We start from the raw sequence: 24,861 nt of genomic DNA, 5'->3' as shown, positions 1-24,861 counted from the left end.
TTTGGAAAACTCACTCTACAAGCAATATCAAGTACAAAAAATGATAATACTTTTCTCTATATTAACAATCTTGCCTGCGTTTCGACAAAGCGTTGTAGATGAGAAAATTTTAATTTTAAAGGACAGGGCTTCAAATTTTCTGAGACTACATAAAAATTGTGTCAAAAGTGGCTAGTTTGAAAGTCGATGGTTTTGTTTAAAAAAACCATAGCGAACATGATAAGTTCATCGGAAAAATAGAAATTTTGGCATTTTAGACTTTACTTTGCCAAAAAAATTCTGAGCTCTGCAAAATTTTCCGCAAAAAAACTACCAAAAACGCCGTTTTTTAGCAATTGATAAAGGCTTGTCAAAGGAAGTTTGCGAAGTGACTAGGAAGATACCTGAAACAAAAAGTTTGGGAATTTTTTAATCAAAACTTGATGTCATTATATATTTAAATAGTACCAAAGTTCAAGCGGTCAAAATTAGTATATGTTGGTGCCATAGACTTTTTGGACAAAATTTAAGACTTCTTTGAACGAAACTTGATGTCTTAAAAATACCAAAAGCCAGGAAATAAAAATTAGATTATCTTGGCGCCCTAAGGGCCTTTGGAAAAAAAATCAGATTTGTTTGATCGAAATTTGATGTCGTAAGTAATAACACAGGTCCAGAAGTCAAAATTAGAAAATTCTGGCCCCTCAAAAGTTTTTCAAAAAAAAAGAGATTTGTCGGATCAGAATTTTATGTCGTAAAATACTACCAGATATCAGAGGGTCAAAACTAGTAATATTTGCTTGTAGAAGTATTTATTAGAAGTGTTCTTGAGATCAAAAGGTGATCTAAAAGTAGTACCATAGTCAGAAGGACAAACAAGTAGATGATGTTGGCGCCCTAGGTGTCTTTAAAAAATTTAAGGGCTGTTGGATCAAAACTTGAAGCCAAAAATAGAACCGAAGGTCTAAGGTCAAAATTAGTATATGTTGACTTTTCAAAAATTCTAACAGTTGCATCAAAACTTGATGTCGTAAAATAAAATCAAATGTTAAAAGATCAAATTTATTAAATAATGGCGCCATAGGCGCCTTAGAAAAAATTCTGGAGTTTCTGGATCGAAATTTGATGCCAAAAAGTATCATAAAAATCAGGATGTCAAGATTAGTTTATGTTGCCACTATAGATATCTTCAAAACTATTTTGATGTTGGCTTCATATGTGTATTTAATGAAAAAACCGTTGGGTAAAAAATTGATGTCGTGAAGTAGGAACAAAAATCAGAAGGTCAAACTTTTTTTTATATTTTGGCACCAGGGACGCTTTAAGAAAAAAAAATAGTAGTTTTTGGATAAACAAACTGATGTCGTATAAACGTAGGGGTCTTTAAACGTTGGTGCCCTTGGTGTCTTTAGAAAAATTAAGGGCTGTTGGATCAAAACTTGTTGCCAAAATAAGAAGCAAAGGTGAGGATTTCGAAATTAGTAAATGTTGACTTTTCACAATATCTAACAGTTGCATCAAAGCCTGATTTCGCAAAATAATATTAGATGTTGAAAGATCAAATTTAATGAATAATGGCGCCATAGGCGCCTTAAGAAGCAAAGGTCAGGAGTTCAAAATTAGTAAATGTTGACTTTTCACAAAATCTAACAGTTGCGTCAAAACCTGATTTCGTAAAATAATATCAGATGTTGAAAGATCAAATTTAATTAATAATGGATTTTCTGGATTGTATTTTCTGGATAAAAATTTGATGCCAAAAAGTATCACAAAAATTAGGATATCAAAATTAGTTTATGTTGCCACTATAGATATCTTCAAAACTATTTTGATGTTGGCTTCATATGTGTATTTAATGAAAAAACCGTTGGGTAAAAAATTGATGTCGTGAAGTAGGAACAAAAATCAGAAGGCCAAATTTTTTTTATATTTTGGCACCAGGGACGCTTTAAGAAAAAAAAATAGTAGTTTTTGGATAAACAAACTGATGTCGTATAAACGTAGGGGTCTTTAAACGTTGGTGCCCTTGGTGTCTTTAGAAAAATCAAGGGCTGTTGGATCAAAACTTGATGCCAAAAAAAGAAGCAAAGGTGAGGATTTCAAAATTAGTAAATGTTGATTTTTCACAATATCTAACAGTTGCATCAAAGCCTGATTTCGTAAAATAATATGAGATGTTGAAAGATCAAATTTAATGAATAATGGCGCCATAGGCGCCTTAAGAAGCAAAGGTCAGGAGTTCAAAATTAGTAAATGTTGACATTTCACAAAATCTAACAGTTGCGTCAAAACCTGATTTCGTAAAATAATATCAGATGTTGAAAGATCAAATTCAATTAATAATGGCGCCATAGGCGCCTTAAAAAAAATTTGTATTTTCTGGATAAAAATTTGATGCCAAAAAGTATCACAAAAAGTAGGATGTCAAAATTAGTTTATGTTGCCACTATAGATATCTTCAAAACTATTTTGATGTTGGCTTCATATGTGTATTTAATGAAAAAACCGTTGGGTAAAAAATTGATGTCGTGAAGTAGGAACAAAAATCAGAAGGCCAAACTTTTTTATATATTTTTGCACCAGGGACGCTTTAACAAAAAAAATAGTAGTTTTTGGATAAACAAACTGATGTCGTATAAACGTAGGGGTCTTTAAACGTTGGTGCCCTTGGTGTCTTTAGAAAAATTAAGGGCTGTTGGATCAAAACTTGATGCCAAAAAAAGAAGCAAAGGTGAGGATTTCAAAATTAGTAAATGTTGACTTTTCACAATATCTAACAGTTGCATCAAAGCCTGATTTCGTAAAATAATAAGAGATGTTGAAAGATCAAATTTAATGAATAATGGCGCCATAGGCGCCTTAAGAAGCAAAGGTCAGGAGTTCAAAATTAGTAAATGTTGACTTTTCACAAAATCTAACAGTTGCCTCGAAACCTGATTTCGTGAAATAATATCAGATGTTGAAAGATCAAATTTAATTAATAATGGCGCCATAGGCGCCTTGAAAAAATTTTGTATTTTCTGGATAAAAATTTGATGCCAAAAAGTATCACAAAAATTAGGATGTCAAAATTAGTTTATGTTGCCACTATAGATATCTTCAAAACTATTTTGATGTTGGCTTCATATGTGTTTTTAATGAAAAAACCGTTGGGTAAAAAATTGATGTCGTGAAGTAGGAACAAAAATCAGAAGGCCAAAATTTTTTTTATATTTTGGCACCAGGGACGCTTTAAGAAAAAAAAATAGTAGTTTTTGGATAAACAAACTGATGTCGTATAAACGTAGGGGTCTTTAAAAGTTGGTGCCCTTGGTGTCTTTAGAAAAATTAAGGGCTGTTGGATCAAAACTTGATGCCAAAAAAAAGAAGCAAAGGTGAGGATTTCAAAATTAGTAAATGTTGACATTTCAAAAAATCTAACAGTTGCATCAAAACCTGATTTCGTAAAATTATATCAGATGTTGAGAGATCAAATTTATTAAATAATGGCGCCATAGGCGCCTTGAAAAAATTTTGTATTTTCTGGATCGAAACTTGATGCCAAAAAGTATCATAAAAATCAGGATGTCAAAATTAGATTATGTTGCCACTATAGATATCTTCAAAAATTTTTGATGATGGCTTCATAAGTGTGTTGACTAAAAAGCCGTTGGTTAAAAAACTGATATCGTGAAGAAGGAACAAAAATCAGAAGGCCAAATTTTTTTTTATATTTTGGCACCAGGGACGCTTTAAGAAAAAAAAATAGTAGTTTTTGGATAAACAAACTGATGTCGTATAAACGTAGGGGTCTTTAAAAGTTGATGCCCTCGGTGTCTTTAGAAGAATTAAGGGCTGTTGGATCAAAACTTGATGCCAAAAAAAGAAGCAAAGGTGAGGATTTCAAAATTAGTAAATGTTGACATTTCAAAAAATCTAACAGTTGCATCAAAACCTGATTTCGTAAAATTATATCAGATGTTGAGATATCAAATTTATTAAATAATGGCGCCATAGGCGCCTTGAAAAAATTTTGTATTTTCTGGATCGAAACTTGATGCCAAAAAGTATCATAAAAATCAGGATGTCAAAATTAGATTATGTTGCCACTATAGATATCTTCAAAAATTTTTGATGATGGCTTCATAAGTGTGTTGACTAAAAAGCCGTTGGGTAAAAAATTGATATCGTGAAGTAGGAACAAAAATCAGAAGGCCAAATTTTTTTTATATTTTGGCACCAGGGACGCTTTAAGAAAAAAAAATAGTAGTTTTTGGATAAACAAATTGATGTCGTATAAAAGTAGGGGTCTTTAAATATTGGTGCCCTTGGTGTCGTTAGAAAAATTAAAGGCTGTTGGATCAAAACTTGATGCCAAAAATAGAACCAAAGGTCAGGAGGTTAAAATTAGTAAATGTTGACTTTTCACAAAATCTAACAGTTGCATCAAAACCTGATTTCGTAAAATAATATCAGAAGTTAGAAGATCAAATTTTTTAAATAATGGCGCCATAGGCACCTTAAAAAAATTCTGGATTTTCTGGACAGAAATCTGATGCCAAAAATTATCATAAAAATCAGGATGTCAAAATTGGTTTATGTTGCCACCATTGAAGTTTTCAAAACTATTTTGATGTTGGCGCCATAAGTGTATTTATTAAAAAAATTGTTGGGTAAAAAATTGATGTCGTGAAGGAAGTAGGAACAAAAATCAGAAGGCCAAAATTTTAATATTTTGGCACAGAGGACGCTCTAAGAAAAAAAAATAGTAGTTTTTGGATACACAAGTTGATGTCGTATAAGAAGAGGGGTCTTTAAATGTTGGTGCCTTTGGTGTCTTTAGAAAAATTAAGGGCTGTTGGATCAAAACTTGATGCCAAAAATAGACCCAAAGGTCAGGAGGTTAAAATTAGTAAATGTTGACTTTTCAAAAAATCTAACAGTTGCATCAAAACCTGATTTCGTAAAATAATATCAGATGTTAGAAGATCAAATTTTTTAAATAATGGCGCCATAGGCGCCTTAAAAAAATTCCGGATTTTCTGGACAGAAATCTGATGCCAAAAATTATCATAAAAATCAGGATGTCAAAATTGGTTTATGTTGCCACCATCCAGTTTTCAAAACTATTTTGATGTTGGGCCAGAAGTGTATTTATTAAAAAAATTGTTGGGTAAAAAATTGATGTCGTGAAGTAGGAACAAGAATCAGAAGGCTAAAATTTTTATATTTTGGCACAAGGGACGCTTTCAGAATAAAAAATAGTAGTTTTTGGATAAACAAATTGATGTCGTATAAAAGTTGGGATCGTTAAATGTTGGTGCCGTTGGTGTCTTTAGAAAAATTAAAGGCTGTTGTATCAAAACCTGATGCCAAAAGTAGACCCAAAGGTCAGGAGGTCAAAATTAGTAAATTTTGACATTTCAAAAAAATCTAACAGTTGCATCAAAACCTGATTTTGTAAAATAATATCAGTTGTTAAAAGATCAAATTTATTAAATAATTCTGTATTTTCTGGACAGAAATCTGATGCCAAAAATTATCATAAAAATCAGGATGTCAAAATTAGTTTATGTTGCCACCATTGATATTTTCAAAACTCTTTTGATGTTGGCGCTATAAGTGTATTGATTAAAAAAATTGCTGGGTAAAAAATTGATGTCGTGAAGTAGGCAGAAAAATCAGAACGCCAAAATTTTTATATTTTGGCACAAGGGACGCTTTAAGAATAGTAGTTTTTGGATAAAAATTGATGTAGTACAAAAGCACCAAATGCTAGGAAGTCAAAACTAGTGTATACTGGGGTCATGGATTTGCTTTAAAAAATCAGTTTTCTTGGATCCAAAAATGATGTTGGAAAAATACCGAAGTTCAGGAGGTTAAAACTAGTGGAGCTTGTCACCATAAGCGTCTTTAGAAAAATCTCAGAGATTTTGGATCAAAAATTGATGTCGCAAATTAGTATCAAAGCCAGGAGGTCAAATTCAGTATATTTTGGCGCTCTGGGCGTCTTTAGAAGAGTTTTAAGAGTTGTCGGAGAAAAGTTTGATGGCAAAAACTAGTATTAAAAATCACAAAATCAATTTTAGTTGGACTAAAAATTGATGTCGTTAAAAACATTCCAAAGGTCAGAAGGTCAAAATTATCATACGCTTGCGCCAAAAGCGCCCTCAGAAAATTTTTACGAGTTGTTGGATCAAAACTGGATTCGAAAAAAGTTCCAAAAATTAGCTTGTTAAACCTAGTATATGTTTGCGGCATAAGCGCCAGTAGAAAAACTTAAAATTTGTTGAATTAAAATTTGTTGTCTTAGAATAATATCAGGGGGCATTAGTTCGATAGTTTTATTTGTTGGCTCCATAGGCGTCTTTAGAACCACTTATGGAGCAAAGTCCTATGTCGTACCAAAAACTAGGAGATCAAAATTTTTTTATGTTGACGCCAAAGGCATTTTTAGAAAAATTTAGAGTCATTGAATCAAAACTTGATGACGTAAAACAGGATGACGTACCATTCAGGAGGTCAAAATATGTTTATATTGGCGCCATGTTTTCATTTTTTTCATAAGAAACTATTATTTTTTATTCGAAAAAGTTTTAAAAAAGTAAAGTTTTAAAAACTAAAAGCAAAATATTTATGGATTCCTTTTTAGTTTTTCGTCAAATTTGTGCATGCGGGGAGGGGTTACATGATGGGAAGAATTTTTAAAAACACGCTGAAATTGTTTCTTATGATTCTGATGTTTTTGGCGATACTTGTTTTTGCGTAAATAGCCCATTTTCCAAAATTGCTGCCCCACCACATGGTTATACAGTAATGAGTAATTCTCAAAAAAACTATCTTTTTTTTTGTTTATCACCTACGAAGAAGAATACGGATGGTCTATCAAGAAAATCCGGTCGTTAAATTTGAAGTTGACTTAAAACAGATATTCTCACCAGTCATTTGCTTTCTCTTTTTGTTTCCGCAGGCACAATACAACAACCACGAACAAGGAAAGAGCAATAATCACACCGGCCACGACCATTATTATGACTATGATAGTCATACTTATCATTGAGTCATCGCTAGGGACTGAAATATAAGAAAATACGATCAGAGGTAGGGTAAAAAAAATCATCAGTTTTGCAGTTAAAAGTATGTTTGGAGCAATAATAGTCAATTTGAAATGTCGAAAATCAACCGATTGAAGTTTTTTTTTGATGTCAGTTCAATCATAGACAATTTTCGCTCAATCTTTCGAAGAGAACGAAATATAGCTTTGCTCAGAAGGTTTTTTCGGTCAATTTTCGATTTTTCGACTACGCAATTTTAACGGAGTTCTTATAGCATCTGAAAGATATGGTTATCTGGAGCTAAAATTTTTTTTCCTTTGACTGTTTTTGGTGGCTTGAAAATTGATAATTTGACCTAATTAGTATGATTAACGCGCGATATTTTGCATTTTTATATCACGCGTAAGCGGAGACTTAATGCGTTGCGAACTGAATTACGGCAAACCAATTGGTTTTATCATGGTTCGGGGAAAACAATGCATTATTGATATTGATTAGTTTGGCACCGATTAGATTGTCAATATAATCATTTATAATCGATTTTTTCTAGACCTAAAATCTATTAGAATCCATTATAATCGATTATAATTCATCTCATTTTTAGTTCTAAAGTTGGTTATTTTCATAAATAGTTTACAGAATAGTTGCAAGAAGATTTAATTCAAGTCTCAACAAAAACAAATATAATAAAATTCCTTTCAAATTCTCAACACTAAGCGCCCTACGTATCTACGTTCAACCATTAGCCCACCCAGTAGAGGATTTTGGAGGGCGGTGGGAGTGGACGCCTTCCCCCTCAAGGATATGACCCTCTGCTGACCAAAATCTCTATCTTTAATATTATTTCAGTACCTCTATTGTAGCTCACCTACCTTAATGCTGTTCTAAAGGAGCCTTAGACTTCAATTAGACCTCACTAATTTTGAGGGGGAGCGCGAACCTTTAAGAACGCGTTTTAATTGCACAAGAGATGTTCAAATTAGGGTCCTATGAATGGTTTCGGATAGCACAAAGAACCAATTGGACGATCTGAAAAAAGGATGGACAAAATTTCTTTGAGATAATTTTAAAACATTTTTATAAATTTATTCAATAACTTCTACCCAGAAATCCATCTTAATTGATTATAGGCGATTATTATGGACTATATTGACATAATAAGTGTTAGGTTTATATTCTAATGGGTTATATCTATCTTTTGGAACTTTATGAATACTGACTATAGAATGACAATATAATCAGTTATGATGAAGGGTCGCTCGGTGCGGGCTGGATTTCATTTTTTTTGTTAGCACCATTTAGGTATAAATAACTTTTCTCGACGCTTCAATGTGTATGAATCACCACTTGAACGGTCGCATTTGTGAAACCGCACAGAAAAAATAGAAAAATTATCCTTAAAAATTCTAGTCCCAATTATCTTTAAGAAACATTAAAGGTTTCTATGTCAATGAAATGTCAATCAAGTTACCTGGCACCACAAATTGATTGGTCCTTTGAATCGTGGCAACTTCTTCGTCGTCGAATTCGATTCGAATCAGCAGTTCGTATTCACCTTCGGCCAGTTGCAGATTGAGATCAAAAGAGCACGACCCGATCTTTCCAGAGCATTCTTTTCCATTGACTGTTCCAGTTTCATTGGCTCCGGCCACCCCCAAATTGATTATCTGCATATAAGAGAAAAAAATTATACCAAAAAAACTGCGTGGAACTATAAAAACGAAACATTTTTTAGATAATTAGGCCAGAACTTGTAGATTAGTCTCTTTTGGGAACAGGTTTAAAAAAAGTTTAAGAAAGTTGAAGGCGAGAAATTTAAAGTTAGTAGATCGAATGAGTCATTGAGAGAATGGGTCATTCTACTTGCCACGTAACGAATTTGGAACGAAAATCTGTCCATCATTTTGTCGTCTTCGGCTGATAGGACAATTGTGCATTCGGCTTGACCGTCAATCAGCTCACATTCCACCTTGATGGGATCGGAAGGATCTGCCATTGCTGAAAAAATTGAGGTTTAAAGGCTGTCAATAGGATTCTGAACTCTCTGTACTCGTATGGTTTTTTGTTCATGTTTTTCTCATGTTTATTTTAGTGTTTTCATACATTTAACCAAAAGCATCGAAAAACTTTTGCCTGAGGGTGTTCTGAAGTCGTCGTAGGTCGCAAAGGGCAGTTCGTCGTTGAATATGCTTGGTGTCAATTCGATTTCGTATTTTGTATTCGGTTCAAGGTTTTCCACCAAGTAGGTACATGAATCCTGTTCTGCGCTGCAATCCGAGCCGCGGAACCGGCCGGAGACTTTGACATTTTCAGTGTCATATTCGAAGACCTGATTCAAAAAAGTTGTGAGTTCAAAATTCGAATCTTTGAGTCTCAGAATTTATTTTATTAACTCATTTTTATAAAATATTTAACTTAGAAAGAAAACTGAGATAGAGTTATATACAAACTAAAAACGATCAAACTAAATGGAAACAACCAATAAAAAGCTTCGTGACTTGTTTTAACGAACTACAACAGGGGCGGATTTGGGGTTGGGTAGGGGGAGGGGGGTGTATGCTTCCTTTCCCCTCAGGGATTCGACGCCCTGCCGACCCAAAGGGTCCCTCTTTGAACTATTTTAAGATATCCATTTTTGACTGACGGACCCTAAAAACTTCCTTCGGCGCCACTATATACTAATTTTGAGGGGGGAGCGCGAGCCAAAAAAACACGATTTTTTGGTCAAAATTTTTCGAAAAGTGGCTAAAAACACCTTTTTTGGCCTGTTTTGCTGGCCTGTTAATAGCTAAAAATAGTTATGCTAGATAGATGTAGCCTAAAAATCAAAAAAGTATAAAATATCAAAATAGTTTCTACAACTCTATGGTTACTCAGCACTTTGTTTTTTTATGGTTAAAAATCAACAACGAAGAAGCATTTATGCTATGCATCATACTATAAATTCGACAAATATGTCAAAAAGCTCTAAAAACAGGTCATTAATAAAAATGAATTATAGATTATTGCGTCTTTAGTTCGTTTCTTCTGTCGCTTAGAGCTGCCAAAACTCATGCCTCTACATAGTCATTCAAGAATTCAATTGAAAGATTGAACAGTTTTTCACACAGTAACATTTTACGCAACAATAAATGATAATTAAGGCAGAAATTTGATTTTCAATCAACGACCAGCTGCTTAAAACATCCCGTACCGAATTAAATGATAACAAAAGAATTATCTTCAGCTTTTTTAAGAAAATCGAGATCAAAATATGAAAAGCATAGTTCAGCTTACATATAAAAAAAAGATTTATAGTTCTATTTGGTTCGAATTGAAAAAATATTTACACATCACCTGAAATGTTGAAAATTTCTAATTAACCTCAGAATTATAATTTCACTTCACAATAAACATTCACATAGGAGCCGAGCAAGTTACGTTACACTTGCCAGCTTTTCAATCATAAACAACGATAAAAACATTTTTCACACAAAACAAAAGAATCAAGGACGACATTTGGTAGAAATGGCTAATTTCCTTTCGATCTTTTCAGTTTTCAGAAAGAATCCAACAAAGTAACAAGAATGCTCGTATGTCAGGGCAAAACCATGAAGGTTTCGAATGCAATTTAAACCCAATTTAAAAACTGGTTGAAAGTTTGTTTAAATAATTGAACTTTTTTTTTTCTTTTTTCTTCTTTTTAACCCCCATATACGTTACAAAGGTACAAAGGGATGTGTTTAGCGTCTTTTATCCCAGCGATATGACCAAATCTCTGGCCTCCATTTAATTTGAAACAATTTGATCTACCGCTGACTCGTGCAATAAAAACGCAAAACATCGCGCGTGGATTATCACAAACTGGTGAAGTAAGCAATTTTCAGACCTCTATAATTTAAAAACTGTTGAGCTCAAATTTTTTGAATATGATTTGAGCTTCAAGTAACAATAGTTTCCCAATCGTATGAAAAAATTTCGCCAAAAATCCTTGATTATGAAGTCAAAATTGGCCAATAAAAACAAGAATGCTCGTATGTCAAGGTAAGTCAGGGTAAATCAAGACTTTTAACTAGTCTCGTACAGTTTTTGATAAATCAAAGATTGACAATTTATGAATTGTAAGCTGATAGTATCGATTTTAAGTGATAGTATTTGAGTCGTATATGGAATTAAAACGACCAACTAGTTTGCCTCAATTCAGTTTGGAACAATTTTGTACTGCGGGATTACTCACCATGTTTTATTAATTTCATCATCAAATGGTAGAACGAGCAGTTTAGTTACTTTCGTTAGAGAGCTACCGTAGAATCATGTCCAGGGATCGAACCTCCCACACAGAAAATTTTTCTTCTGTCTGAATAAAAAAACCACCACAAGAGTTTACATTTCTAACTCTTTTCAAAAATTCGGAGCAAAAAAACCCACCCCAAGCATAAATAATCTCGCAATTTCTGCGAAACTTAAAAGAATAATGTACATAGCGCCGTAATGACATTTTTCTATATGTTAATAAATTAAAATCTAGAAGCCAAATTTATCACCAAAATATAAAAGGATAAAACTAAGAATCATGACAAGACTCAACCTTAATGAGAAAATACTGAGAACCAATAGCCCAATATATTTTAAAAAACTTTCTTTTGCTTATGAAGCATCTGTGATTAATGAACATTTTACCAAAAACAAGAATTAAAAGCTGTTATAGAGGCCGTAATTTTTCTATAAAATGCTTAAAACTTTCAAGCAAAAAAGTGATTACAGTACCTGGTAGGTGAAGTCAAACTTCTCCTTATATGGCAACTGACTCGCTCGTATATTGACCAAACATGTGTCTGCATCGCAGTGAGAAATATCCAAGAGCACTCCAAGCCCAGCGTCTGCAAAAATTATACAGCTAATTTGAACTCATCTAATCAATAGATTTTGTCGAGAAATTAGATACCACACCAAGATCATAATTTTTCAATCGAATTTTTCAAATGAAATTTTGTGCTCTTTTTTTACTTTGCTGTGATCTTTGTGACGCTGATTGTGATACTTGAAGTATCGTGGAAATCAGAAGAGAATGCCCAGTTTTTGTACAAATAATTGTGTTTGCACCTCAAAAATTTTGTTTGATAAGTTTTTGCTACTCACGTTGGAAGAAGAGGTTTCGGTATCCGGGTGGAGAGTTACTGAACAGTTGGAGATTGTCGTATGACACCTTGCTCGTCAATTTAACAGAAAACATTTGGGATCTCTCAAGCGCTGAACTGTGAAAGCATTCGAACCCGGCATCTTGCTGAAATTTCAGAAATTCCGTTCCTAAATTTTGAATCTTTCGAGGGCTTTCCAAACAAACGGTTTGTGTATTTTTAATTCTAGTCAAAATTCGAGCGAGTTTAAGCAATCTTTATAAAAATTCGGTAATTTAGGGCAAAAACTTTTAAAATTACTAAAAAGAACTTGCTCGATTCAACATGGATTACTATGGACCAGAAGAAACCCCTTTAAAAAGAATACACCGGGACGCTTAAATTTTTCAAAAATGATTTTTTTTAGTTCACCGTGCTCAAAATGTAATCAATCTTGTTCCGATATGGTTGATCGTGTTCCAGCAAATTTAGCATTTAAATCCAACGTCTAATGTTTTCTTGAACTGGAATTTTATGGATAATAATCAGTAATATAGGGTTTTCATCGTCAGTCTCAATAAAAAAAGGAAAAACAATCGATTAAAATTGAGTTCAAAAGGATATTAATATTACTTTTTTCTGGGCAAAAAAATCTTTCTGAATCAGTTTCAGTTGAGTATAATCAAACTAATCCATTCTAATAACTTATAATACCAAAATGCCTAAGTGTTTTTTTGCTTCTTTTAAAAAAATATTTTGTAAAGAATCAAGCTGAACGTTTCAACTATTTTGGCTATTATGTAGCATTTTTTGCGTGCTATTGGAGTTTTACCCCCACATAATCGATGAATGTTTACCCCCACCCCCTCTCAATTCTCCGGTTAAGTCTCGTACTCTTTAACGCCCCTCCCCTCTCTCCCCCATGTTAACACACCCAAGAATCCCCACATGTTTACCCGTTTACCAATCCCCCCTCAAAAACTTCCACAACTGCCGCCTATGCTTTCCTGGAGGGGGAGGGGAGTTAACCTGACGGATTGGTTTTTATTCGTGAAAGTTAGAAATTGAAGTGATTGATTTCAAAAAATTTAAACTATAGCTTCATTTCCTCACAGCCTATGTCTTTATCCTCAGAAGTAGTTGAAATTGGGTGTGTCTGCATTGATGAACTGCTAACGAACTAACTTTTCGCTCAACCAAACTGTCTAAATCAACAAAAAAACAACTGATTCAAGAGCGGGTGTAGAAAACAATGGTAGAGGACCAACAAAAAACATCAATCAGGTAAAAAAAAAACAATCGCGCTCCAAAAAAAATTCCTGGATCAACTAAAAGAAGAAAATGGCAATCTACAGGTCTTTTTTCTTTGGGTCAGCCAAATTGATTTTCGAAGCTCTCCTAAAACACTAAAAAGACCAAAATTTCAGCACCGCAAGCAAATTTAAAAAAAGAAACAGGTCAAAAAAGCCGTTTTTGAGCATTTTTGGAAAATTTTCACAACAAAAATAGCGTTTTTTTGGCGCGGGCTCCCCCTCAAAGTTAGTATATTTTGGCACTGAAGGCGCTTTTAGACAAATGTTAGGTTTCGTCACCAAAAATGGATTTCTTAAAAAAAATACCAAATGGGGACCCTTTGGGTCGGCAGGGGGTCGAATCCCTGAGGGTCTGTATGTTGCGTCTGTATGTTCCTGGATTCCAGACAGAAGTCATTAAACATGGTAAATTTGTGTCGGAACGATCAAAAAATTGAAAGAACAGAAGAAGAACGAAAAAGAACGTCTTTGCTGCGGAATCCGCTTAAATTTCCCAAAAAAGCAAAAAAAAGTGAAGGCCTCGTTTTGAGCAATTTATTGAAAGATCCGACCGCCAACCCAATTGAATTCCACAGTCTAGTAAGATTTATCATCCGAAAATAATTCCCCTGTTCTTCAAAACACTGATAATATCAGACAGCACGTTCAAAAATGTGAAATCAACAAATATATTGAACAAAACAACTATACAAAGATATCCATCGGCAACAGTTAAAGATCTTGAGGGCGTTATTCAACGATTTTGCGCAGGGGCTAAAACGCAAGCCTTGATAATGCATGTACAATAGAACATTCAATGTTCAAAACAATAGAAAAAGGTATATCAGCAAATGAAGTGGCACAAAAATTACGTGACACGGTCTCAAACTATATCGAAAAGCTTAAGCCATACCATGTTGTGAAATCACAGATACCACTATTTAAAATGGGTTTTCGAGAAGGAATCAAACAATTTACTATTGAATCTTTCAATGTGAAAATACCAATAGTTGCTATTGAACTAGATGAACTACAGTTTGCCAAAAGTGGAATGTATATCTCGGAAACATGACAGCTTGATATATCGGATGATGGTGTTCATTTGAACATAAGCGGCACTCAGAAATGGTTCAAAACTTCAGCTCATTTTTCAAAAGCTAGACAAATGGGCATTTCTTCGGGGGATCTACAGAAGATTCAGAGTCATAACGAAACAAAATGGGGGATATAGTTCAAATCTTGGACGTATACCATTGCAAAACACTTATCAACCATACCCTTATGAATCAATGCAGTAAGATTTCAGTTGAGAGAAAAAATACGAAGTTAACAGGAAAAACTAACAGACTTTTAGTTTTTGTTTTGACATTGATAAATTTAAGAACTTGTATAGTTTAAATAAACTTTGGCCACTCATTTCAAGAAACAAACGTTTTTGAATGTTATTAAAAAGTTATAGGCATCTATTATTTGTTTTCTAGAAGTTTCTACCAACATAAATGCTCCAAATTATCAGGAGATTTTGATGTATAACGAGGCTAACCAGATTCCAGCGCTTTTAAAGCTCGCTGAATCGAAAACGAATGGAAAAAAGTGTCGATTTTTCTAAACAAAATGTCAGAAGTTTCAAAATTTTTTTTAATGAAATACAAAACTTTCCGGAAAACTACCGGAGACAATTTTTTTCATGATTACTGATATTTGGCAAATCAAAAGTCAAATAACAGATAAAAACTTTTCTTAACCCCAAACTTAATTTTTACTACACATGCAGAGCAAAGTCGATAGGAGTTAGCATGGGTGAATGGGCCCCTGCAATTTATAAAGTGAAAAAAAGGTTACCTAAACACCATGAAAAAAGTTTTCTGAATCAATTTGGTTTGAAATTAGTCAACCATTTGACAAAAAAAATACTTCTAAATATTTTTCATTGTCTCAATGAAGCCTTCGTAGAGTTCTTCTAGATGATCTTACATCTCAAATATCGGCAGCAAACCAACTAAGATGAAATTTTCCTTTTTGGCGACTCAAATGCTTATCTTTGAAAAAAATTGTGGCTAATAACGGAACCAAATTTAACAATCGTGATACTCCCAGAAGGTGGAACACATCTTACTTGCTCATTGAACAATGCGTTATGTCAAAACAAAAGATCCGTAATTTAAAATGCTGTGATTTTTCAATTATTAATGATCCTTTTTTGCTAAATTACGAATCCTAGCGATCTATCAGAAATGGCAAAAAGCGAAACTTATGTTTTTCAAGGATCAAATTAAACCGCTTACCTTCAAACTTCAACAAAATTTTAGCAGGTTTTGACAGGTGTATAATGTATCAGCAAATGAAAGCAGAGAGCATGTTTTCCGTTTTTTTCGATATTTTAAAATGTCATTCGGACAAACTTTCTTTTAAATTACGCAAAAAACTGGATTGAAGATGGTTGGAAAAAAATCGTGGTTAACAAAACAAAACACCTAAAGGAGATGATCATTGAAAAACATCAGCTTATTAATAATTGGAAAAATGATCAAACAGATGCAAACAATTTTAATCTTAACAATCAAACACACCTTGTTAACAGAATTTTGGAAAACGCTGAGACGAGTTATCAGAAAAAAGTTATCAGAAATTGATAAAAAACCAAAGAACAATGGATTTTTTTAAACTCAAAATTAGGAAAAATTCAATACACACGTAAAAATACTTTAGTTATTTTATTCTTCAGGCGAACAACTCAATAATCAATATGATATAGAAAATGCCCTAAGTCGAGTAATCGCAGAACTCGGAAAATACAAAGCTTTGTTCGGACTTTGCCACGATTTGATACAAAGAATGCTACGAATCGGACTTTGTTCGATGGTCAGTGTTAAATGTTGGCTCTGTTAAAAAAATCGATTTCAAGCAAATTACCAGTAAAGAACTATGTCTGTCAATTGATAGTTTACAAAGTAAAAATGCTAATGGTCCTATTAAATTACCATCCTGGAGCATTAAATGCTCAAAACTTGCAACGGCTAAACACCTAGAGTTCGTAGTAAATGAATGCATGAAGTTAAATATTTATCTGCAAGAGGTAAGAAAAGCGTATTTACAACGATTTATAAAAACCAAAATATAGACTAGCGGAAAAAAAATTGGCCATTTTTGGGACGCCATTTTTGCTAAGTTTTATGGAAGAAAACTACACATAAACCGTTTTGAATATATAGATAAAAATAAGCCCTCAAATATAATGCAATTCGATTTTTAGAAAAAAACTTTCCCTTGACGCTAGACTTTCATTAATGGAAATTATACGTTTTAATGATCGCAATGAAGACTTGCAGTAAAAGTGGAAAAGACAATATAGGATTGCGAAGTCTTGAATCGACAAGTTCCACAAGTGACAGATCCCGGTAGAATAATTTTCTTTCTCTATCTATTCAGTTTGCAGACAGATCAAACCAGTCTGATAGTAAGCCAAAAATTTCAAACTTATTGCAAGAACACATTTAAAAAATGCTTTATGACGTCGACGCTTAGATGAAGAAGAGTAGTCTCTCTTTGAATTTCGATAAAACGGGAGTTTCATCTATTGAACAGTGAAAACAGTATATACTGAGTTTTTCATAATAATCACGAAAGTAAAACTTCGAAATCAAGCAGTTATCTAGGAACTTTTCTTGCAACAACATTTAAGGTTTGCAAATCAAGTAAACATTTCATGCAAAATGGCTCACGGAGTCCGTTCACTATATCTCATCAGGAATGTAGTTCCCTTGAGGGTTCGGATTATTTTATTCAAGTCCCAGGTATTATCCCATTTTTTATTTAGCGCAATCTTTTCAAAGAAACTTCACAAAATTCACAATTGGATAGAAAAAATATGCAAGTTAACTGGGTGTTACAATTCTGTTTTATACGAAGGAAAAAGGATAAAGCACGTGATCTACTGATAAAAGGCTGAATACTTCCTCCAAAGCAATTGATAACGAAAATGACTCTTCTTGAAAGTCAGAAATGGGTTTTTTGGAACACTCTTATTGCATCAAAGTACAGGTAAAACACCAGAGACGGTCAAACTGTTTTAATATGCTACCTTAAAGGTTATCCACAACCTAAAGAAATCAGACTCGTCACATCTCGCAAAAATCAGAGAAAAAATAAAGACATACCACTCGGTGGATTCAGATATTACTTTTACCAATAGTCTTTATCCTAGAAGGCTAATAAATAAATAAAAAATTAATTGTTGCATGTGCAGTTTATTTTTTTTAAATGTTGTGTGTAAAATTAATCATTCCTAAACATGGTTATACAAAATTAACATGTTTAGCAGTATAATTTTTTTTCTGCAAAATTTATCCTTCTCATATTGCGTTTCTGCGAATTTATGCTTGCAGTTTTGAAGAAAAGGAAACGGAATAAAAGAAACAAACTGTTCTTCAGAACAAAAACGACTATAATGGACTTTTGTTGGCAAAGAAATTTGGTGTTTTCGGGAGGGAATCAAACAATTTTACTGTTTGAATCTTTCAATGGGAAAATACCAACAGTTGCTATTGAACTAGATGAACTACAGTTTGCCAAAAGTGGAATGTATATCTCAGAAACATGACAGGCTTGATATATCGGATGATGGTGTTCATTTAAACATAAACGGCACTCAGAAATGGTTCACAACTTTAGCTCATTTTTCAAAAGCCAGTCAAATGGGCTTTTCTTCGGGGGATCTGCAGAAGATTCAGAGTCATACCGAAAAAAAATGGGGATATAGTTCAAATCTTGGGCGTATGCCATTGCAAAACACTTATCAACTATACCCTTATGAATCAATGCAGTAAGATTTCAGTTGAGAGAAAAAATACGAAGTTGACAGGAAAAACAAACAAACTTTTAGTTTTTGCTTTGACATTGATAAATTTAAGAACTTGTATAGTTTAAACAAACTTTGGCCACTCATTTCAGGAAACAAACGTTTTTGAATGTTATTTAAAATGTTATAGGCATCTATTATTTGTTTTCTAGAAGTTTCTACCAACATAAATGCTCCAAATTATCAGGAGATTTTGATGTATAACGAGGCTAACCAGATTCCAGCGCTTTTAAAGCTCGCTGAATCGAAAAAGAATGGAAAAAAGTGTAGATTTTTCTAAACAAAATGTCAGAAGTTTCAAAATTTTTTTAAATGAAATACAAAACTTTCTGGAAAACTACCGGAGACAATTTTTTTCATGATTACTGATATTTGGCAAATCAAAAGTCAAATAACAGATAAAAACTTTTCTTAACCCCAAACTTAATTTTAACTACACATGCAGAATAAAGTCGATAGGAGTTGGCATGGGTGATTGGGCCCCTGCAATTTATAAAGTGAAAAAAAGGTTACCTAAACACCATGAAAAAAGTTTTCTGAATCAATTTGGTTTGAAATTAGTCAACCATTTGACAAAAAAAATACTTCTAAATATTTTTCATTGTCTCGATGAAGCCTTCGTAGAGTTCTTCTAGATGATTTTACATCTGAAATATCGGCATCAAACCAACTAAGATGAAGTTTTTCTTTTTGGCGACTCAAAAATATGAAAAAAATTGTGGCCAATAAGGGAATCAAATTTATCAATCGTGATACTCCCAGCAGGTGGAACACATCTTACTTGCTCACTGCACAATGTGTTATGTCAAAACAAAAGATCCGCAATTTAAAATGTTGTGAATTTTCAAATAATATTGATCCTTTTTTGCCAAATTACGAATCCTACCGAGCTATCAGAAATGGCAAAAAACGAAATTTATGTTATGATAAAAAGCTAAATACTTCCTGCAAAGCTATTGGTAACAAAAATGACTCTTCTCAAATCTTTTGGTTGCTTGAAAAAATGAAATGTTTTTTTTTGGAACACTCTTTTTGCATCGAAGTACAGCAGGTAAAACACCAGAGTCGGTCAAACTGTTTTAATACGCTACCTTAAAGGTTATCCACTACCTAAAGAAATCAGACTCGTCACATCTCGCAAAAAATCAAAGAAAAAATAAAGACATACCACTCGGTGGATTCAGATATTACTTCTACGATAGTCTTTTTCCTAGAAGGCTAATAATTAAATAAAAAATTAATTGTTGCATGTGCAGTTTAATTTATTTAAAATGTTGTGTATAAAATTAATCATTCCTAAACATGGTTATACAAAATTAAAATGTTTTGCAGGATAAATTTTTTTTTCTGCAAAATTTTATTAGTCTCATATTGCGTTTCTGCGAATTTATGCTTGCAGTTTTGTAGAAAGGGAAATGGAATAAAAGAAACAAACTGTTCTTCAGAACAAAAACGACTATAATGGACTTTTGTTGGCAAAGAAATTTGGTGTTTGGTAGATTTAACCATGAAACTCCAGTGCGGGTTAAAACATCGTCGCAGAAGCACATAATAATACTACTTCGATTCGAGAGCCTGTGGATAAATGGTCTTAACTTAACTTACTCGACTCAGTATATTTTGGTTGAAATTCTGTTAGATGGTTGGTGGTATTCATTTGCATCGTGAATCATCTAATGCAGGTTATTGCCACAAAATCTAGCAGGCTCAAAAAACTTAGTTTTTTTTTATTGCGATTGCAATGTATTTCTCATTTTGATTTGTTTTTGATTTTTGAACTATTTTTGATTTTTTTAATATCATTTTTTTGAAATATCAAATCTAAAAAACTAATTAATATTTTCAATTTCTATAAAAAAATTTCAAGTATTGATTCTATTTTATACATTTGCTTATGTCTACATAGAGGTATGAAATAGATTATAAGCAATTCTTCTAATACATGAATTGTCTCAGAAACCATTCTTGCTCCAACCTTCAATTCCGTATCCTAAATTTGACAAGAATCCAAAGTTTTGCGAGAACTTTTTCAAGGATCTTCCTTTTGGCGCTGTTTCAAATAATGAACTTTGAGCGACCAATCATAAGTTTTTTGGGGGCCGATTACTATAATTTAGGAGGAGCGTGCTGTTGGGGGCCGATTACTATAATTTAGGAGGAGCGTGCTGAAACTAAAAACTACATTTTTGGTCAAAAGCTTAAGTGGCGTTTTTTAACTTTAGTTGTTAAACTTTGCTATTAACTCTAAATTTCAATGAAAAAAAAATTCTTTAAAAAAGGAAACAAACAGATAAGAATTTGAAAGAGTGAAATTTGATCGTAAATATGTATTCGAATCTGTTGAGTAAATAGCTTGCGATCTCTAAATAAAACAGTATTTAAAGATTGCGAAGGTTTTGCTCAATAAGTTTGCTTCGTGCGCCTCAGCCATGATGTTTTTTTTTTCAGAAAAGGGTGACTTTTTAGTAAATTGAAGCAGATTAAACTCTTTTTTTTCAGGGAATCGGATCTTACGTTTTCTTCCACATTCTTGGCTTTTGTATCCAAAGAAGTGTCAGGAGGCTGCATCAGGGATGTTTCGATTTCATCATAGTGGGCATCGTCTTTGGGTGCAATCCACACAATACACAGCAGAGATTCATTCATGAATATCACCTCAACGTCACTGTCAATTTTTGGCGGCTCTGAAATTGATGTTGTTTTTATTACTTCAGGTTTATATCTAATGAACAGGAGATAGTTCAAAGAATAATCCTGTTCTTGGAAGTCTTAGACTTCTCTAAAAATTAGTTGATCCTGGCGCCAAAAGCGCTTTTTGTAGTTTTTTGAGACCAGCTAGTCAAAATGGTTGGAATCAATATTACCAATAGGTCCTTTAGTACAGTTTGGAACTGAGAACGGAGGGCAAGCGGAGGGGCGATTGACCCCTTTCTATCCCCTAGACACGCTACCCTTCATTATAGCGTGCTATTGTGTTATGGATATAATCTTTTCCCTGTTTTGCATTTCATTTTTTTGATCTTTATTTAAGTCTTTTTTTTTACTAATAGGCAAATTGGGTAACTAAAAATTTCAAAAAGCTGATGCGAGTCTTTTTTCAACTATCTTTCAGAGCATTAAAATCACTCCCAGAGTATTAAACTAACATAAATTATAAGGTTGTTCAAAATTTGAAAGCTTGGGTTGGAGCTTTGTAGAGTTAGCTCATCTTGTCACAGTTTGGAAAAAATATTCACTAACCCGTCACAAACTTCTCTTCATAGAAGTCTTCACTTTTTAGGAGGGTCCCGTTAGAGCAATTAACCACCGTGTGGACAAATATCTCATACACTGTCCCGAACTTGGGCAAATCCACCGAAACATCCGTTCCCAGTTCAACATGCTCGTTCGCGTAGACTTGAACTTGCTCTTCGAAGTCCATGATATTTATTTCGAAGTGATGGAACTCGGCAGGAGGGGGATTCGAAACTGAGACCTTGACAAAGGATCCATCGTCTCCCTGCCAGTCAGTTGCAACAGAAACAGTCGTCGGAGCAGTGGGAACTGAAAAAAAATGCTTATGATTCAAAATGCTGTTGCAATGATAAAAATTCACTCTTCAATCCAAACACAACGAAGAATTTGCCTCCCGATAAATCAGTTAGTTTTTGTTTGCTTCGGAAAACTTGAAAAAAACAAGAAGGACAAAAATAAGATCAAAGATTGACGCCCATAGTTCAGAAATAATTAACACCATGACGAATTTCGTTTTTTTGTAAATGTATTTTCAACATTTATGCATTTATTTAATTAACAATAATTTAATTAATGCATTACTAAAATTACAATTCAATTAATTACTAAATTTAATTAATTCATTACTAAATATTGGCAACTTAATAATAGTCTATTTTCTCAAATCAAAATTCGATAAATGGATTAAAATTAGGTACTCAAAACCAGGCGCGTTTCTAGAAATTTCTCGTAAGGGGGCAGAATTTCTCGAAGGGGGGGGGCAGCAGATTTTTACGTTTTTCTCGACCTTTTTTTCTAGGTCAACAAATTGATTTTCTGAGCTCTCCCAAATGACTCTAAAGACCCTATATTGGCCAAGTTTCTCTGCTCCTCAGGTAATTTTTTCAAAACACAGGCCAAAAGAGGCACTTTTTGGAAAAATTCGACCGAAAAGTTCAGTTTTTTTCGGCGCGCACTCCCCTTCAAAATTAGTATATATTGGTGCCGAAGGCTCCTTTAGAAAACTTTGAAGGTCAGTCATCCAAAAGTGTAAATCTCAAAATATTACAAAGGGGGGCCATTTGGGTCGGCAGGGGGTCGAATCCCTGAGAACCCCCACCCCGACCGCCACCTCCCTAAATGCGCTACTGCTCAAAACTAACCTTGACATTGTTGAGTAACGTGCAATAATGACAAGAAAACCACCGCACGTAGTAGACTTTTGAAACCTGAAACGACAAAGTATTTATTTCTGTTAAAATGTGATTTTGCTCTTTTTACTCCCCCCTCGAATTTTTAAAAGTCATATCTTTATTGAACTCGTCCGATTGCTGGCCTGGTAAAACCACTCGTAAACACTATAAAAAAATACTATGCGAAATGAGCGGAGGAAAAATAGCTGGAAGTTAGTATAGAAAAAAAGATGGATGTCAAAACCTTACCTTTCATACGTGTTTTCTTCTTCGTGTTTTATGTGTCTTCAGTCTGATCAAAACTGAAACTGAATTAACAAAAACAGAAAAGTTGTTGTTTGTGATATTTTTAGCCTGACTGATTGAATTATAACATCTGTTCAGATGGTTAAATTCTGGCCAATTTAATAATTCTTTGACCAGAACAGTATAATTGTTATGGTAAAAAGTGATTTTATCGAGCCAGCATTGTTAAATTTTGAACAAGTATCTGTATCTGTAATTTTCTAAACACGACCAATATTTGCATGATAGCCGATTTTAACTTCATATTGATAGATACTTATTCACTAACATTGTTGTCAAAAAATGGACAAAAACTGAATCTGTCGTACAGCAAATACTCATTAACGATAGACTCTTATGGTTAAAAAATGAACAAATTTTACAGCCAATACTCATTATTATTCGGTTTTTTCTCTAGTCATTAAAAAATACAAATTATCTACCAACCCAGTCAAGGCGCGCCAAGTTTTTTTCAGTTTTTTCAATTGAAAGCTGGTTTGTCTTTTTGCTCGAATAAGCAACGTTGCTTGACCTCGATAAATTTTTATTTTTTTTTCGGAAAACAGAGAGTTGAGTTGTTTTTCTGATGATGCCACTATTGTAGCAAAGTCATCAGAAGACATGGGGAAAAATAGACTATGAAAAAACCTGGAAAATTTCTTTGTACCAATTCCATAATCAGTTCAGTGTCCTTTTTAAATACATCATTACGAGTCCAACTGTGCACTGGAAAGGCGCAAAATTTCTTGTCTGCAGGTCACTGGAATTCATAAAACATGTCTCAAAACATGTTCCAAAATATCAGTGGAATCCACTTACAAATGTTTCGTGGATTCTGCGCACAAATACCTGTAACGTAATTTTTGTGGGTATATTAGTTTCATCGCAGATTTCTAACAAAAGAATGTAACCAGTTGTTCCAGATTTCTCAAATATACGCGGATTTGGCAAAGATAAACGGCTGGCCACTTAATCAACAAAATCAAAAACAAATTTGTTCTCCATCTGTCTCAGCTAGCAGTAGAGCTAAATGTGACCAATTTGAATTTGTTTTCTGAATTCAATTTGATTTGTTTTTTTTTTTAGATTTTATAATACATACGGCACTGGCACGATATTAACTTTAGTTAAAATGAAATTTTCAGATTTTCTCTGAAGCGACTTTTGTTTCCCCGTATTTCGGGAGCGTAAAGCCATAATGTATAATGGTGGTAAACCCCTCCAATTTTAATGACCTTTTTTGCCATAAAATAAACGTATCATAGCTGAATATTCGATAAACTTATTAAAACTGCTCCTACTATACAACATACAAGCAAAAATATACAACTAAACTTCGTCCTATCTTTGACATTGGCCTGAAATATCCATTGTAGACCATCCCACAAAAGTTTCTCTATCTTAGAAGTTTTCATAAGATTTGTAAAAAAAATCCGCTACCCTACAACTGTCTTATATGAAAAATTCTAAGATATCAAAAAAATCGGCAAAATTTAGCTAACTGTGTGTTTGCAAAAACCTTAATAACAATTGGATACAAACTTTCAAAGTTTTTTTTTCAAATTTGCGCATGTAAAGAGTTTATGTGGTTATACTGTATGAATTTCACACTGTGGTTATAATGTTTAAAATTTTCTAATTATACGTAATTGGCCCTTCAAAATTATTTTGCAGACAAAAAATCAACTTCGATGAATCAAGTCATGTAGCTGCGTAAGTGCTGTATGTCTGGTTCATGAGTATATTAACAAATTTTCCAATCACCAGCAAAAAACTAACTCTCAAAAATTAGTTAGTTTTTCGGCATTTTCTAGTAACAAAACGAGTCGTTGGCCTGCAAAATTCCATTGTACTCTGGGACATCGGAGAACTTTTAAACTATTTGAAAGGAATTTACCGGATCAAGTATTA

General features: G+C 33.4%; 1 protein-coding gene across 1 annotated transcript in view; it reads right to left on the bottom strand.

Moving 5' to 3' along the window:
* LOC134839226 (uncharacterized) overlaps positions 1–23,084 on the bottom strand; it is a 38,691-nt gene extending 15,607 nt beyond the window's left edge. The window contains exons 1-10 of the mRNA XM_063854707.1: positions 22,915–23,084; positions 22,636–22,701; positions 21,500–21,802; positions 20,774–20,943; positions 12,132–12,276; positions 11,760–11,872; positions 9,147–9,342; positions 8,881–9,011; positions 8,485–8,680; positions 6,897–7,032 (exon numbers count right to left, since the gene is read on the bottom strand). Of these exons, the coding sequence (XP_063710777.1) occupies positions 6,897–7,032; positions 8,485–8,680; positions 8,881–9,011; positions 9,147–9,342; positions 11,760–11,872; positions 12,132–12,276; positions 20,774–20,943; positions 21,500–21,802; positions 22,636–22,701; positions 22,915–22,921 (1,463 nt within the window). The 5' untranslated portion in view covers positions 22,922–23,084. The remainder of the gene's footprint in view (positions 1–6,896; positions 7,033–8,484; positions 8,681–8,880; positions 9,012–9,146; positions 9,343–11,759; positions 11,873–12,131; positions 12,277–20,773; positions 20,944–21,499; positions 21,803–22,635; positions 22,702–22,914) is intronic.
* Positions 23,085–24,861: the final 1,777 nt, after the last annotated feature.

Source organism: Symsagittifera roscoffensis, chromosome 2, assembly GCF_963678635.1.
Source record: "Symsagittifera roscoffensis chromosome 2, txSymRosc1.1, whole genome shotgun sequence".
Classification (NCBI taxonomy): domain Eukaryota; kingdom Metazoa; phylum Xenacoelomorpha; order Acoela; family Convolutidae; genus Symsagittifera; species Symsagittifera roscoffensis.
Note: the sequence above shows the minus strand (reverse complement) of the source record. Positions and strands in the feature narration are given on the sequence as shown.